Below are 15,732 nucleotides of genomic sequence, written 5' to 3'. Positions count from 1 at the left end.
CCTCCATGGAATGAGTTTGACACGTGTTCTAAAGAATATGTTCAATGAGTTTCGGTTTTTCTATTACTAGTGTATGCCCTTAGGACTCTGAAATGCAAGTATATACCTTTATTAAACAGACTTGAGATGAACAGACCCATTCTTAATTCTATTAGTTACAGTTGAAGTCGGAAGTTTACATACACTTAGGTTGGAGTCATTAAAAGTTGTTTTTCAACCACTCCACACATTTCTTGTTAACAAGCTATAGTTTTGCATGACACAAGCAATTTTTCCAACAATTGGTTACATACAGATGATTTCACTTATAATTCACTGTATCACAATTCCAGTGGGTCAGAAGTTTACATACACTAAGTTGACTGTGTACCTGAGGCTGCATTTCGAAGCATACCTTCAAACCCAGTGCCTCTTTGCTTGACATCATGGGAAAATCAAAAGACATCAGCCAAGACCTCAGAAAAAAATTGTAGACCTCCACAAGTCTGGTTCATCCTTGGGAGCAATTTCCAAATGCCTGAAGGTACCACGTTCTTCTGTACAAACAATAGTACGCAAGTATAAACACCATGGGACCACGCAGCCGTCATACCGCTCAGGAAGGAGACGCGTTCTGTCTCCTAGAGAAGAACGTACTTTGGTGCAAAAAGTGCAAATCAACAGCAAAGGACCTTGTGAAGATGCTGGAGGAAACAAGTACAAAAGTATCTATATCCACAGTAAAACGAGTCCTATATCGACATAACCTGAAAGGCAGCTCAGCAAGGAAGAAGCCACTGCTCCAAAACCGCCATAAAAAAGCCAGACAACGGTTTGCAACTGCACATGGGGACAAAGATCGTACTTTTTGGAGAAATGTCCTCTGGTCTGATGAAACAGAAATAGAACTGTTTGGCCATAATGGTCATCGTTATGTTTGGAGGAGAAAGGCTTGCAAGCCGAAGAACACCATCCCAACCGTGAAGCACGGGGGTGGCAGCATCATGTTGTGGGGGTGCTTTGCTGCAGGAGGGACTGCTGCACTTCACAAAATACATGGCATCATGAGGGAGGAAAATTATGTGGATATATTGAAGCAACATCTCAAGACATCAGTCAGGAAGTTAAAGCTTGGTTGCAAATGGGTCTCCCAAATGGACAATGACCCCAAGCTTCCAAAGTTGTGGCAAAATGGCTTAAGGACAACAAAGTCAAGGTATTGGAGGGCCATCACAAAGTCCTGACCTCAATCATATAGAAAATATTTGGTCAGAACTGAAAAAGCGTGTGCGAGCAAGGAGACCTACAAACCTGACTCAGTTACACCAGCTCTGTCAGGAGGAATGGCCCAAAATTCACCGAACTTATTGTGGGAAGCTTGTGGAAGGCTACCCGAAACGTTTGACCCAAGTTAAACAATTTAAAGGCAATGCTACCAAATACAAATTGAGTGTACGTAAACTTCTGACCCACTGGGAATGTGATGAAAGAAATAAAAGCTGAAATAAATAATTCTCTCTACTATTTTTCTGACATTTCACATTCTTAAAATAAAGTGGTGATCCTAACTGACCTAAGACAGGGAATTTTTACTAGGATTACATGTCAGGAATTGTGAAAGACTGAGTTTAAATGTATTTGGCCAAGGTGTATGTTAACTTCCGACTTCAACTGTATATTCTAGTTCAATTGAGTTGAGCAGGCCCATTCTTAATTCTACTAGTTCCATTGTTGACAAGCCCCTTCTGGATTCTTGTACAGTAGTTGTGTGACCTCTGACCCCTTACCGGTGACCTGGTTTGGACTCTGTACAGGCGATGTCCCTGCAAGCAGACGCAGCCCAGTGTGGAGGGGTGGTGGTGGAATTTGAGTCTGATGACATCAGGGAGGCTCGGGCCAGGAAGGCCAGGAGTAGATCAGGTCAGCTCGTCTATTGCGGGAGTGGAGAGAGAGAGATGACCAGGAGTTTACCCTGACCTCATGACCTGACAATACAACTACACAGCCATTACTTAATGATGATGTAACAACACTTTGTGATTGTCGTAATCACAGCGTTACATTTATATAGGTATTAGAGCAACCCAATATAAAGTGTTAGGTATAAGAGAAACTTAATGTGAGGTGTTAGGTGTTAGAGTAACTTAATGTAAAGTGTTAGGTGTACGAGCTACTTAATGTAAAGGGTTATGTATAAGCGAAACTTAATGTAAAGTGTTAGGTATAAGCAAAACTTAATGTAAAGTGTTAGGTATAAGCAAAACTTAATGTAAAGTGTTAGGTATAAGCAAAACTTAATGTAAAGTGTTAGGTATAAGCAAAACTTAATGTAAAGTGTTAGGTATAAGCAAAACTTAATTTAAAGTGTTAGGTATAAGCAAAACTTAATGTAAAGTGTTAGGTATAAGCAAAACTTAATGTAAAGTGTTAGGTATAAGCAAAACTTAATGTAAAGTGTTAGGTATAAGCAAAACTTAATGTAAAGTGTTAGGTATAAGCAAAACTTAATGTAAAGTGTTAGGTATAAGCAAAACTTAATGTAAAGTGTTAGGTATAAGCAAAACTTAATGTAAAGTGTTAGGTATAAGCAAAACTTAATGTAAAGTGTGAGGTATAAGAGCTACTTAATGTAAAGTTTTTGGTGTACGAGCTACTTAATATAAAGTGTTAGGTATAAGATCTACGTAATGTAAAGTTTTAGGTGTACGATCTACTTAATGTAAAGTGTTAGGTATAAGAGCAAATTAATGTAAAGTGTTTAGTTGTAAGAGCTGCTTAATGTAATGTTTTAGGCATAAGAGCAACTTAACGTAACATGTTACAGTAGGTGTAAGATAACTTAATGTAAAGTGTTAGGTATAAGAGCAACTTAATGTAAAGTGTTTAGTTGTAAGAGCTGCTTAATGTAAAGTGTTAGGCATAAGAGCTACTTAATGTAACGTGTTACAGTAGGTGTAAGATAACTTAATGTAAAGTGTTTAGTTGTAAGAGCTGCTTAATGCTTTTGTTTTCTGATCAGAACACATCCTGGTCCTAAATATGTTCAGACATACTCTGATGCCCAGTGCTTAATATTAGGTGGTTTTCCAGCTATAGATGCAGAGTGTGTCCTGTAGACTCATAATGATGTTATCTCTGGTTATTGTTCATGTTACTGTGTGTCTCTGTTGAACTTACTCACCAGGGTCAGCCCTCATCTACCTCAGGGGCCCTAAATTCCTGATATACGTCAGTGGGGCACTGTCCATGTGGGTAAGAAGCCTTTTCATGTAACAACAATGGGTAAGGGAGCTACAAAGCCATACCGGCTGGACACTATAAGGTTTATGTCATTAACCTGGTAGTGTCTTGCAAATCATTGAAAAATGGACATACTTTACATTTGTCTTTATGCCCTCTACCCCTAGAAAGAGTAAAAAGCTAAAAGCCAAAAGCTAAAAACGTTCTTCTCCGTCATGATGACTATTTGTCTTTCTAATAGGGTGACCGTATGTGGCACTTTGCCATTTCGGTGTTCCTGATCGAGCTGTATGGACGTAACCTGCTGCTGACCGCAATATTCGGCTTGGTGGTGGCGGGGTCAGTGCTGCTCCTAGGGGCGTTGATTGGGGACTGGGTTGACCGCAACCCCAGGAACAAAGGTTAGACCAACAATATCTTCTATTTACAGCTATAGGGACTGACATCTAGTCCCAAATGGCACCCTAAAGATACTGCAATCTAATAGGGAATAGGATGCTATTTGGGATGCAGTCCTAATTTCCTGTCTCTCTGCCTCACATGGGCACTCTGCAGTTCAAACAGTAACGAAGTTGCACCCCACCACTATTTTGGTAAATTGCTGAGGGATTTGGCTGGATAAATGTAACCACTCACAAATTCATAGATGGAGCTATGGATGCAAGTACTGACCATCCATGAGACGAACATTATAGTTGTAATCATGTTTTGAAGCTATACAGAGTTAGTTTACAATTACAACGTAAAACAAGCGTATATTTGGGGATCTACTGGGGTACAACAGATGAACTAAGCTCATGAGTCATTTATAAGTTATACTATTTTAGAATCAATGGCTATATATCATTACTTTAAAAGTCCAAAAATGAATGTGCTATAGCAACTGCAGAATGCCCTTTTAAGACCAATGATACATTTATGGTTCTGTAGAAGTCTTTATGGTTCTCTGAAATGCATTGTCCCAGAATATTTTAGAGTCTTAGTTTCTTCTCCCTCCTTGGTTTTAGTGGCGCATGCATCGTTGTTGGTTCAGAACATTTCAGTGACGGTGTGTAGCATTGTGCTGATGTTGGTCTTCTTATATAAACAGTGGATTGAGAGCATTTGGGATGGCTGGTTAACTGTGAGTATATTTTTCATTTTCTCTCCCATACTGTCTAAACTCTCATGATGTGAACCAACAGTATATTTTGGAATCAGATATGGATTCAAATAGCATTTGTATCCTTTCAAAGACTTTATCTGCACTTGATTGAGTTTGCCTGGTGCAATGGAACCAATGGAATAGTCCTAAAATGACAAACTCCACCCATCCAGTGCTCCAGGCATGCTCAATCAAAAGCTCAATGTATTTGAAAGAAATGGAATACTATTTAAACCCAGGTCTGTTGAGAATCAGCTAGATATATTATTGCAAACTGCTGTGACGGTTGCTGTTTCTCCTGCACTGTTCTGTGTCCATGTTGTTGCTGCTGCTGTTCTGAGCCTCCTGCTGCTCTGTGCTGTCATGCGTAGTAACGTGTTGCATCACAAAACTTACACAAGGTGGTTTGTTATACGGTGGTGATCGTCCTGGCAGATGTGGCTAACCTAGCAAGCACAGCGCTGACCATCGCCATCCAGAGGGACTGGATTGTGGTTATCACTGGATACAACCGGGGTCACCTCGCCGGTGAGACTGGCAGACCTGCCACACGCTATTACATCACGAGGGATTGTTGTTTCTGTTTCAGCTGCTGAACTGGCTGCTGGTTAGCACAAGGTTATCAGACACTCTATGTATTTAGTTTTTCTAGGATGTATCACATGCATTACAATAGAGTCAGAATAGTTTGATAATGTAGGCATTAGTAAAGCTGGTAACACAGATACCATATCACCACAACCAAACTAAACCCTGTACCTTTTGGTTTGATTCTGATCTGAAGGGATGAATGCTACCATGCGGCGCATCGATCAGGTGACCAACATCCTGGCACCGCTGGCGGTGGGACAGGTCATGACCCTGGCCTCCAACGTGATCGGCTGCGGCTTCATCCTGGGCTGGAACCTAGTGTCCCTCATAGTGGAGTTTATCTTCCTGTCCCGGGTCTACCGCATTGTACCGGCGCTGTCCGTCAAACCACCCGCGCCCGAGGATGGCCAGACCTCCCTGGAGAGACCAGCAGAGAGGACGGAGGGACTGGTGGAGGGGAGGGGGTCACAAGGTCAGTGTCCTGGTGTCCTGGTCACTGTGTGACTGCTTCAGTAGTTGAGTTAGTAAAGTAAAGTGGATCTTCCAACCTATTTCATCAAACTTTACAGTGAAGCATAACTTTACTTTACAGTAAAATTGGATGAAATCGGTTGAAAGATACGTGAGGTCAAGAAACCTTACTCTAATTCCACAACATGCACAGCACATACACTACCGTTCAAAAGATTGGGGTCACTTAAAAATGTCCTTGTTTTTGAAAGAAAAGCACATTTTTTTCCCATTAAAATAACATCAAATTGTTCAGAAATACAGTGTAGACATTGTTATTGTTGTAAATGACTATTGTAGCTGGAAACAGCTGATTTTTTATAGAATATCATCATGGGCATACAGAGGCCCATTATCAGCAACCATCACTCCTGTGTTCCAATGGCACGTTGTGTTAGCTAATTCAAGTTTATCATTTTAAAAGGCTTATTGATCATTAGAAAACCCTTTTGCAATTATTTTAGCACAGCTGAAAACTGTTGTCCTGATTAAAGAAACAATAAAACTGGCCTTCTTTAGACTAGTTGAGTATCTGGAGCATCAGCATTTGTGGGTTCAATTACAGGTTCAAAATGGCCAGAAACAAAGACCTTTTTCAAAATAAAAAAAAAGCCAGTTTTATTGCTTCTTTAATCAGAACAACAGTTTTCAGCTGTGCTAACATAATTGCAAAAGGGTTTTCAACTTGTTCTTAAATGTATTTCACCTTTATTTAACCAGGTAGGCTAGTTGAGAACAAGTTCTCATTTACAACTGCGACCTGGCCAAGATAAAGCAAAGCAGTGCGACAAAAACAACAACACAGAGTTACACATGGAATAAACAAACATACAGTCAATAATAAAATAGAAAAAAGTCTATATACAGTGTGTGCAAATGAGGTAGGATAAGGGAGGTAAGGCACTGGAGTGATAGTTGTGCAGAAGATGAGTGTGCAAGTAGAGATACTGGGGTGCAAAGGAGCAAGATAAATCAAATAAATAACAGTATGGGGATGAGGTAGTTGGATTGGCTATGTACAGGTGCAGTGACCTGTGAGCTGCTATGACAGCTGGTGCTTAAAGTTAGTGAGGATGATATGGGTCTCAAGCTTCAGTGATATTTGCAGTTCGTTCCAGTCATTGGCAGCAGAGAACTGGAGGGAAAGGTGGCCAAACGAGGAATTGGCTTTGGGGGTGACCAGTGAAATATACCTACTGGAGTGCGTGCTACGGGTGGGTGCTGCTATGGTGACCTGTGAGCTGAGATAAGGCGGGGCTTTACCTAGCAAAGACTTATAGATGACCTGGAGCCAGTGGGTTTGGCGATGAATATGAAGCGAGGGCCAGCCAACGAGAGCATACAGGACGCAGTGGTGGGTAGTATATGGGGCTTTGGTGACAAAACGGATGGCACTGTGATTCACGGCTATTTTGTAAATGACATCGCCGAAGTCAAGGATCGGGTAGGATAGTCAGTTTTATGGGGGTATGCATGAGTGAAGGATGCTTTGTTGCGAAATATGAAGCAGATTCTAGATTTTATTATGGATTGGAGATGCTTAATGTGAGTCTGGAAGGAGAGTTTACAATCTAACCAGATACCTAGGTATTTGTGGTTGTCCACATATTCTAAGTCAGAAAGGTCTAGAGTAGTGATGCTGGACGGGCGGACGGGTGTGGGCAGCGATCGGTTGAAGAGCATGCATTTAGTTTTACTTGCATTTAGGAGCAGTTGTAGGCCACGGAAGCAGAGTTGTATGGCATTGAAGCTCGTCTGGAGGTTAGTTAATAACACAGTGCCCAAAGAAGGGCCAGAAGTATACAGAATGGTGTCGTCTGCGTAGAGGTGAATCAGAGAATCACCAGCAGCAAGAGTGATGTATACAGAGAAAAGAGTCGGCCCGGGGAGTGAACCCTATGGGACCCCCAAAGAGACTGCCAGAGGTCCGAACAACAGGCCCTCCGATTTGACACACTAAACTCTGTCTGAGAAGTAGTTGGTGAACCAGACGAGGCTGTCATTTGAGAAACCAAGGCTGTTGAGTCTGCCGATAAGAATGTGGTGATTGACAGAGTCGAAAGCCTTGACTAGGTCGATGAATACAGCTGCACAGTATTGTCTCTTATCGATGGCAGTTATGAAATCGTTTAGGACATTGAGCGTGGCTGAGGTGCACCCATGACCAGCTCGGAAGCCAGATTGCATAGCGGAGAAGGTACGGTGGGATTCAAAATGGTCGGTGATCTGTTTGTTAACTTGCCTTTCCAAGACCTTAGACAGGCAGGGTAGGATAGATATAAGTACAGTGAGGGAAAAAAGTATTTGATCCCCTGCTGATTTTGTACGTTTGCCCACTGACAAAGAAATTATCAGTCTATAATTTTAATGGTAGGTTTATTTGAACAGTGAGAGACAGAATAACAACAAAAATATCCAGAAAAATGCATGTCAAAAATGTTATAAATTGATTTGCATTTTAATGAGGGAAATAAGTATTTGACCCCTTCTCAATCAAAAAGATTTCTGGCTCCCAGGTGTCTTTCATACAGGTAACGAACGGAGATTAGGAGCACACTCTTAAAGGGAGTGCTCCTAATCTCAGTTTCTTACCTGTATAAAAGATACCTGTCCACAGAAGCAATCAATCAATCAGATTCCAAACTCTCCACCATGGCCAAGACCAAAGAGCTCTCCAAGGATGTCAGGGACAAGATTGTAGACCTACACAAGGCTGGAATGGGCTACAAGACCATCGCCAAGCAGCTTGGTGAGAAGGTGACAACAGTTTCTGTGATTATTCGCAAATGGAAGAAACACAAAAGAACTGTCAATCTCCCTCAGCCTGGGGCTCCATGCAAGATCTCACCTCGTGGAGTTGCAATGATCATGAGAACGGTGAGGAATCAGCCCAGAACTACACAGGAGGATCTTGTCAATGATCTCAAGGCAGCTGGGACCATAGTCATCAAGAAAACAATTGGTAACACACTATGCCGTGAAGGACTGAAATCCTGCAGCGCCCGCAAGGTCCCCCTGCTCAAGAAAGCACATATACATGCCCGTCTGAAGTTTGCCAATGAACATCTGAATGATTCAGAGGACAACTGGGTGAACGTGTTGTGGTCAGATGAGACCAAAATGGAGTTCTTTGGCATCAACCCAACTTGCCGTGTTTGGAGGAGGAGGAATGCTGCCTATGACCCCAAGAAACCATCCCCACCGTCAAACATGGAGGTGGAAACATTATGCTTTGGGGGTGTTTTTCTGCTAAAGGGACAGGACAACTTCACCGCATCAAAGGGACGATGGACGGGGCCATGTACCGTCAAATCTTGGGTGAAAACCTCCTTCCCTCAGCCAGGGTATTGAAAATGGGTCGTGGATGGGTATTCCAGCATGACAATGACCCAAAACACACGGCCAAGGCAACAAAGGAGTGGCTCAAGAAGAAGCACATTAAGGTCCTGGAGTGGCCTAGCCAGTCTCCAGACCTTAATCCCATAGAAAATCTGTGGAGGGAGCTGAAGGTTCGAGTTGCCAAACGTCAGCCTCGAAACCTTAATGACTTGAAGAAGATCTGCAAAGAGGAGTGGGACAAAATCCCTCCTGAGATGTGTGCAAACCTGGTGGCCAACTACAAGAAACGTCTGACCTCTGTGATTGCCAACAAGGGTTTTGCCACCAAGTACTAAGTCATGTTTTGCAGAGGGGTCAAATACTTATTTCCCTCATTAAAATGCAAATCAATTCATAACATTTTTGACATGCGTTTTTCTGGATTTTTTTGTTGATATTCTGTCTCTCACTGTTCAAATAAACCTACCATTAAAATTATAGACTGATCATTTCTTTGTCAGTGGGCAAACGTACAAAATCAGCAGGGGATCAAATACTTTTTTCCCTCACTGTATGTAGCAGTTTGGGTCTAGAGTGTCTCCCCCTTTGAACAGCTTTCCAATCTTTGGGGATCTCAGACGATATGAAAGAAAGGTTGAGCAGTCTAGTAATAGGGGTTGCAACAATTTTGGCAGATAATTTTTGAAAGAGAGGGTCCAGATTGTCTAGCCCGGCTGATTTGTAGGGATCCAGATTTTGTAGCTCTTTCAGAACATCAGCTATCTGGATTTGGGTGAATGGGAAATGAGGGAGGTTTGGGCAAGTTGCTGTGGGGGGTGCAGGGCTGTTGACCGGGGTAAGGGTAGCCAGGTGGAAAGCATGGCCAGCCGTAGAAAAATTCTTATTGAAATTCTCAATTATTGTGGATTTATCGGTAGTGACAGTGTTTCCTAGCCTCAGTGCAGTGGGCAGCTAGGAGGAGGTGCTCATATTCTCCATGGACTTTACAGTGTCACAGAACCTTTTGGAGTTTGTGCTACAGGATGCAAATTTCTGTTTGAAAAAGCTAGCCTTTGCTTTCCTAACTGCCTGTGTATATTGGTTCCTAACTTCCCTGAGAAGTTGTATATCGCGGGGGCTATTCGATGCTAATGCAGTACGCCACAGGATATTTTTCTGCTGGTCAAGGGCATTCAGGTCTGGAGTGAACCAAGGGCTATATCTGTTCCTGGTTCAACATTTTTTGAACGGGGCATGCTTATTTAAAATGGTGAGGAAGGCACTTTTAAAGAATAACCAGGCATCCTCTACTGACGGAATGAGGCCAATATCCTTCCAGGATATCCGGGCCAGGTCGATTAGAAAGGCCTGCTCGCTGAAGTGTTTTAGGGAGCAGTGATGAGGGGTGGTCGTTTGACAGCAGACCCATTACGGACGCAGGCAATGAGGCAGTGATCGCTGAGATCCTGGTTGAAGACAGCAGAGGTGTATTTGGAGGGCAGGTTGGTTAGGATGATATCTATGAGGGTGGCCATGTTTACGGATTTGGGGTTGTACCTGGTAAGTTCATTGATAATTTGAGATTGAGGGCATCAAACTTAGATTGTAGGATGGCCGGGGTGTTAAGCATGTCCCAGTTTAGGTCACCTAACAGGTCACCTAACAGCAACAGCTCTGAAGATAGATGTGGGGCAATCAATTCACATATGGTGTCCAGGGCACAGCTGGGGGCAGAAGGTGGTTTATAGCAAGCGGCAACGGTGAGTGACTTGTTTCTGGAAAGGTGGATTTTTTAAAGTAGAAGCTCTAATTGTTTGGGCACAGACCTGGATAGTAAGACAGAACTCTGCGGGCTATCTCTGTAGTAGATTGCAACTCCGACCCCTTTGGCAGTTCTATCGTGTCGGAAAATGTTATAGTTAGGGATGGAAATTTCTGGGTTTTTGGTGGTCTTCCTAAGCCAGGATTCAGATACGGCTAGGACATCCGGGTTGGCAGAGTGTGCTAAAGCAGTGAATAAAACAAACTTAGGGATGAGGCTGTACGCCTATGTAGATATTCCATGGAAAATCAGCTGTTTCCAGCTACAATTGTCATTTACAACATTAACAATGTCTACACTGTATTTCTAATATATCTAATGTTATTTTAATGGAAAAAATATGTGCTTTTCTTTCAAAAACAAGGTGACAGCGAACTTTTGAACGGTAGTGTACATGCTTGTTCATCTCTATGGAAACGTAGTATTACTTGAAAACACTGTTGCCTTAAGTTAGTTAATGGATGATGTTAGTAGCTTGACTAATGCTTGTCCTCTCCCTCTCAGTAGATCATTGTTAGTATCATGACTGATGCTTGTCCTCTCAGTAGATCATTATTAGTATCATGACTGATGCTTGTCCTCTCCCTCTCAGTAGAGCATTGTTATTAGCATGACTGATGCTTGTCCTCTCCCTCTCAGTAGATCATTATTAGTATCATGACTGATGCTTGTCCTCTCCCTCTCAGTAGAGCATTGTTATTAGCATGACTGATGCTTGTCCTCTCAGTAGATCATTGTTAGTAGCTTGACTGATGCTTGTCCTCTCAGTAGATCATTGTTAGTATCATGACTGATGCTTGTCCTCTCAGTAGATCATTGTTAGTAGCATGACTGATGCTTGTCCTCTCAGTAGATCATTGTTAGTATCATGTCTGATGCTTGTCCTCTCCCTCTCAGTAGATCATTGTTAGTAGCTTGACTGATGCTTGTCCTCTCCCTCTCAGTAGAGCATTGTTAGTAGCTTGACTGATGCTTGTCCTCTCAGTAGATCATTGTTAGTAGCTTGACTGATGCTTGCCCTCTCAGTAGATCATTGTTAGTAGCATGACTGATGCTTGTCCTCTCAGTAGATCATTGTTAGTAGGTTGACTGATGCTTGCCCTCTCAGTAGATCATTGTTAGTAGCTTGACTGATGCTTGCCCTCTCAGTAGATCATTGTTAGTATCATGACTGATGCTTGTCCTCTCAGTAGATCATTGTTAGTATCATGACTGATGCTTGTCCTCTCCCTCTCAGTCGATCATTGTTAGTATCATGACTGATGCTTGTCCTCTCCCTCTCAGTCGATCATTGTTAGTATCATGACTGATGCTTGTCCTCTCCCTCTCAGTCGATCATTGTTAGTATCATGACTGATGCTTGTACTCTCCCTCTCAGTAGATCATTGTTAGTAGCATGACTGATGCTTGTCCTCTACCTCTCAGTAGATCATTGTTAGTATCATGACTGATGCTTGTCCTCTCAGTAGAGCATTGTTAGTAGCATGACTGATGCTTGTCCTCTCCCTCTCAGTAGAGCATTGTTAGTAGCATGACTGATGCTTGTCCTCTCAGTAGATCATTGTTAGTATCATGACTGATGCTTGTCCTCTCAGTAGATCATTGTTAGTAGCATGACTGATGCTTGTCCTCTCAGTAGATCATTGTTAGTAGCATGACTGATGCTTGCCCTCTCAGTAGATCATTGTTAGTAGCATGACTGATGCTTGTTCTCTCAGTAGATCATTGTTAGTATCATGACTGATGCTTGTCCTCTCAGTAGATCATTGTTAGTATCATGACTGATGCTTGTCCTCTCCCTCTCAGTCGATCATTGTTAGTATCATGACTGATGCTTGTCCTCTCCCTCTCAGTCGATCATTGTTAGTATCATGACTGATGCTTGTACTCTCCCTCTCAGTAGATCATTGTTAGTAGCATGACTGATGCTTGTCCTCTACCTCTCAGTAGATCATTGTTAGTATCATGACTGATGCTTGTCCTCTCAGTAGAGCATTGTTAGTAGCATGACTGATGCTTGTCCTCTCCCTCTCAGTAGAGCATTGTTAGTAGCATGACTGATGCTTGTCCTCTCAGTAGATCATTGTTAGTATCATGACTGATGCTTGTCCTCTCAGTAGATCATTGTTAGTAGCATGACTGATGCTTGTCCTCTCAGTAGATCATTGTTAGTAGCATGACTGATGCTTGCCCTCTCAGTAGATCATTGTTAGTAGCATGACTGATGCTTGTTCTCTCAGTAGATCATTGTTAGTAGCATGACTGATGCTTGTCCTCTCCCTCTCAGTAGATCATTGTTAGTATCATGACTGATGCTTCTCCTCTCAGTAGATCATTGTTAGTAGCATGACTGATTCTTGTCCTCTCCCTCTCAGTAGATCATTGTTAGTATCATGACTGATGCTTGTCCTCTCAGTAGATCATTGTTAGTAGCATGACTGATGCTTGTCCTCTCAGTAGATCATTGTTAGTATCATGACTGATGCTTGTCCTCTCCCTCTCAGTAGATCATTGTTAGTATCATGACTGATGCTTGTCCTCTCAGTAGATCATTGTTAGTATCATGACTGATGCTTGTCCTCTCCCTCTCAGTAGATCATTGTTAGTATCATGACTGATGCTTGTCCTCTCAGTAGATCATTGTTAGTATCATGACTAATGCTTGTCCTCTCCCTCTCAGTAGAGCATTGTTAGTATCATGACTGATGCTTGTCCTCTCAGTAGATCATTGTTAGTATCATGACTGATGCTTGTCCTCTCAGTAGATCATTGTTAGTATCATGACTGATGCTTGTCCTCTCAGTAGATCATTGTTAGTATCATGACTGATGCTTGTCCTCTCAGTAGAGCATTGTTAGTAGCATGACTGATTCTTGTCCTCTACCTCTCAGTAGAGCAAAGTGAGGTGGTGACATCAGCCCCGGGCCTCAGTGATGACGACATGAGCCTGAACCTCAAGGAGATCACCAACCTGCCTCTGTGTTTCGGACGCTTCCGCTGGCTGCTGAGTACCTGTAAGGATGGCTGGAGGGCCTACTACCGCCAGGATGTCTTCCTGGCTGGGATGGGCCTGGCCTTCCTCTACACAACTGTTCTGGGCTTCGACTGCATCACCACGGGCTACGCCTACACCCAGGGCATCAGTGGCTCCCTGCTCAGTCTGCTGATGGGGGTCTCGGCTATAACAGGCCTCATGGGCACCGTCATGTTCACCAAGCTGAGGAAGGCCTACGGTTTAGTCAACACAGGTATCATCTCCAGCTGTCTCCATCTTTGCTGTCTGCTGCTGTGTGTGTGTTCTGTGTTCGCCCCCGGCAGCCCCATGGACCTCCGCCTGCTCATGCCCTTCCTGGACGCCAACGCCAACTCGACGTTGGCGGCGGCCGGGGGGATGGTGGAGGGCCAGAGGCAGAAACACACCTACCCGATGCGGGGTGGCATTAATCAGCCGCTGCTGCCCGACCGCTCGTCCATCCACTGGACCAACAACACGGTGCTGTTTGAGAATATGCCATCAGGCATGGAGCCAGACTCCTACATCTCTATAATCCTGCTGTTCTTGGGGGTCATCACAGCACGCATCGGTGAGTAAGAGGGACGACCAGGCCCAGGCCCTTCACAATTGGATTGAGTTGCTGATCCACAGCTTAACAATAGCAACTGTATTATGCATGTTTATAACATAGGCTGTGGGTATTCAGTTCTTTTGAGACTCAACAGTAAATTAGTTCAAATAGTGTTGGAAGATAATCATTTTTAATTATACCGGAATTGTTTTACCAGTTTTGATGACAGAGTGCCTGACTGAATAGAGACAAGTGCAATGGCTCCATAGTCTAGTTGTCTATCTTTATAGACTATAGTCTAGTTGTCTATCTATATAGACTATAGTATAGGGGTCTATCTATATAGACCATAGTCTAGTGGTCTATCTATATAGACTATAGTCTAGTGGTCTATCTATATAGACTATAGTCTAGTTGTCTATCTATATAGACTATAGTATAGGGGTCTATCTATATAGACCATAGTCTAGTTGTATATCTATATAGACTATAGTCTAGTGGTCTATCTATATAGACTATAGTCTAGTGGTCTATCTATATATACTATAGTCTAGTGATCTATATATATAGACTATAGTCTAGTGGTCTATCTATATATACTATAGTCTAGTTGTCTATCTATATAGACTATAGTCTAGTGGTCTATCTATATAGACTATAGTCTAGTGGTCTATCTATATATACTATAGTCTAGTGGTCTATTTATATGGACTTACATTATAGTGGTCTATCTGTATAGACCATAGTCTAGTGGTCTATCTGTATAGATCACAGTGTAGTAGTCTATCTGCATAGACCATAGTGCATCAGTCTATCTGCATAGACCATAGTGTAGTAGTCTATCTGCATAGACCATAGTGTTGTAGTGTATTTGTATAGACCATAGTGTAGTAGTCTATCTGTATAGACCATAGTGTAGTAGTCTATCTGTATAGACCAAAGCAACCACTGACCATTGTCTGTGTATCCTGTGTGTTCCAGGTCTGTGGTCCTTTGACCTGACTGTGACCCAGCTGCTTCAGGAGAACATCTGTGAGTCAGAACGTGGTGTGGTCAACGGGGTCCAGAGCTCCATGAACTACTTGATGGACCTCCTCCACTTCATCATGGTCATTTCTGCTCCGCAGCCCCAGCACTTTGGCATCCTGGTCATCATCTCTGTACTGTTCATCACCACGGGACACACCATGTACTTCCTATACGCACGCAAAGCCAAGAGAAAACCTGCTGGACGCCTGGACACGTAGGGAGGCCGTGTGGCTTTCTGCGACAAAGCATGAGCCCAAAGACTCCACTCTGCCTGCGCCTGCCTGTGAAGTCTCTTCTCTCTTGTTCCCTCTGCGCTCTCATTGCTAGGCAACAATACAATACCGTAACACTCCTTCCCCCCCATGCAGCCATTCATTCATTTCAGCACAACACAGCAAGTGTCTGTCGTGTCCTCCCCAACCTGGTTGCTATCTCCCTGCATGGTCAGGTGTAGTATGGCCAAGTGCTAAGGTACAGTAACAAACTAGAACTCAGGTTAACTAGAGTAGGATCCACCTTTTCCCTTCTGTACA

The 15,732-nt window shown here is 42.9% G+C and overlaps 1 protein-coding gene across 1 annotated transcript; it reads left to right on the top strand.

Moving 5' to 3' along the window:
- Positions 1–1,796: 1,796 nt before the first annotated feature.
- LOC129856904 (solute carrier family 40 member 1-like) lies at positions 1,797–15,417 on the top strand. The gene is made up of 8 exons (XM_055924663.1): positions 1,797–1,899; positions 3,164–3,231; positions 3,461–3,620; positions 4,227–4,342; positions 4,765–4,891; positions 5,148–5,426; positions 13,496–14,188; positions 15,152–15,417. Exons 1-8 carry the CDS (start codon positions 1,797–1,799, stop codon positions 15,415–15,417), a joined length of 1,812 nt encoding a protein of 603 aa, XP_055780638.1.
- The last annotated feature ends 315 nt before the right edge of the window (positions 15,418–15,732 follow it).

Source organism: Salvelinus fontinalis, chromosome 6 (genome assembly GCF_029448725.1).
Source record: "Salvelinus fontinalis isolate EN_2023a chromosome 6, ASM2944872v1, whole genome shotgun sequence".
In the NCBI taxonomy this organism is placed as follows: Eukaryota; Metazoa; Chordata; class Actinopteri; order Salmoniformes; family Salmonidae; genus Salvelinus; species Salvelinus fontinalis.
Note: the sequence above shows the minus strand (reverse complement) of the source record. Positions and strands in the feature narration are given on the sequence as shown.

What these genes read in the sequence shown, in the direction of transcription:
- LOC129856904 (XM_055924663.1), top strand. Translation starts at nt 1,797, where the DNA reads ATGTCCCTGCAAGCAGACGCAGCCCAGTGTGGAGGGGTGGTGGTGGAA. An exon ending in GTGGGGCACTGTCCATGTGG is followed by an intron (nt 3,232 to 3,460) that starts GTAAGAAGCCTT and finishes TCTTTCTAATAG; the next exon opens with GGTGACCGTATGTGGCACTT. An exon ending in CAACCGGGGTCACCTCGCCG is followed by an intron (nt 4,892 to 5,147) that starts GTGAGACTGGCA and finishes TCTGATCTGAAG; the next exon opens with GGATGAATGCTACCATGCGG.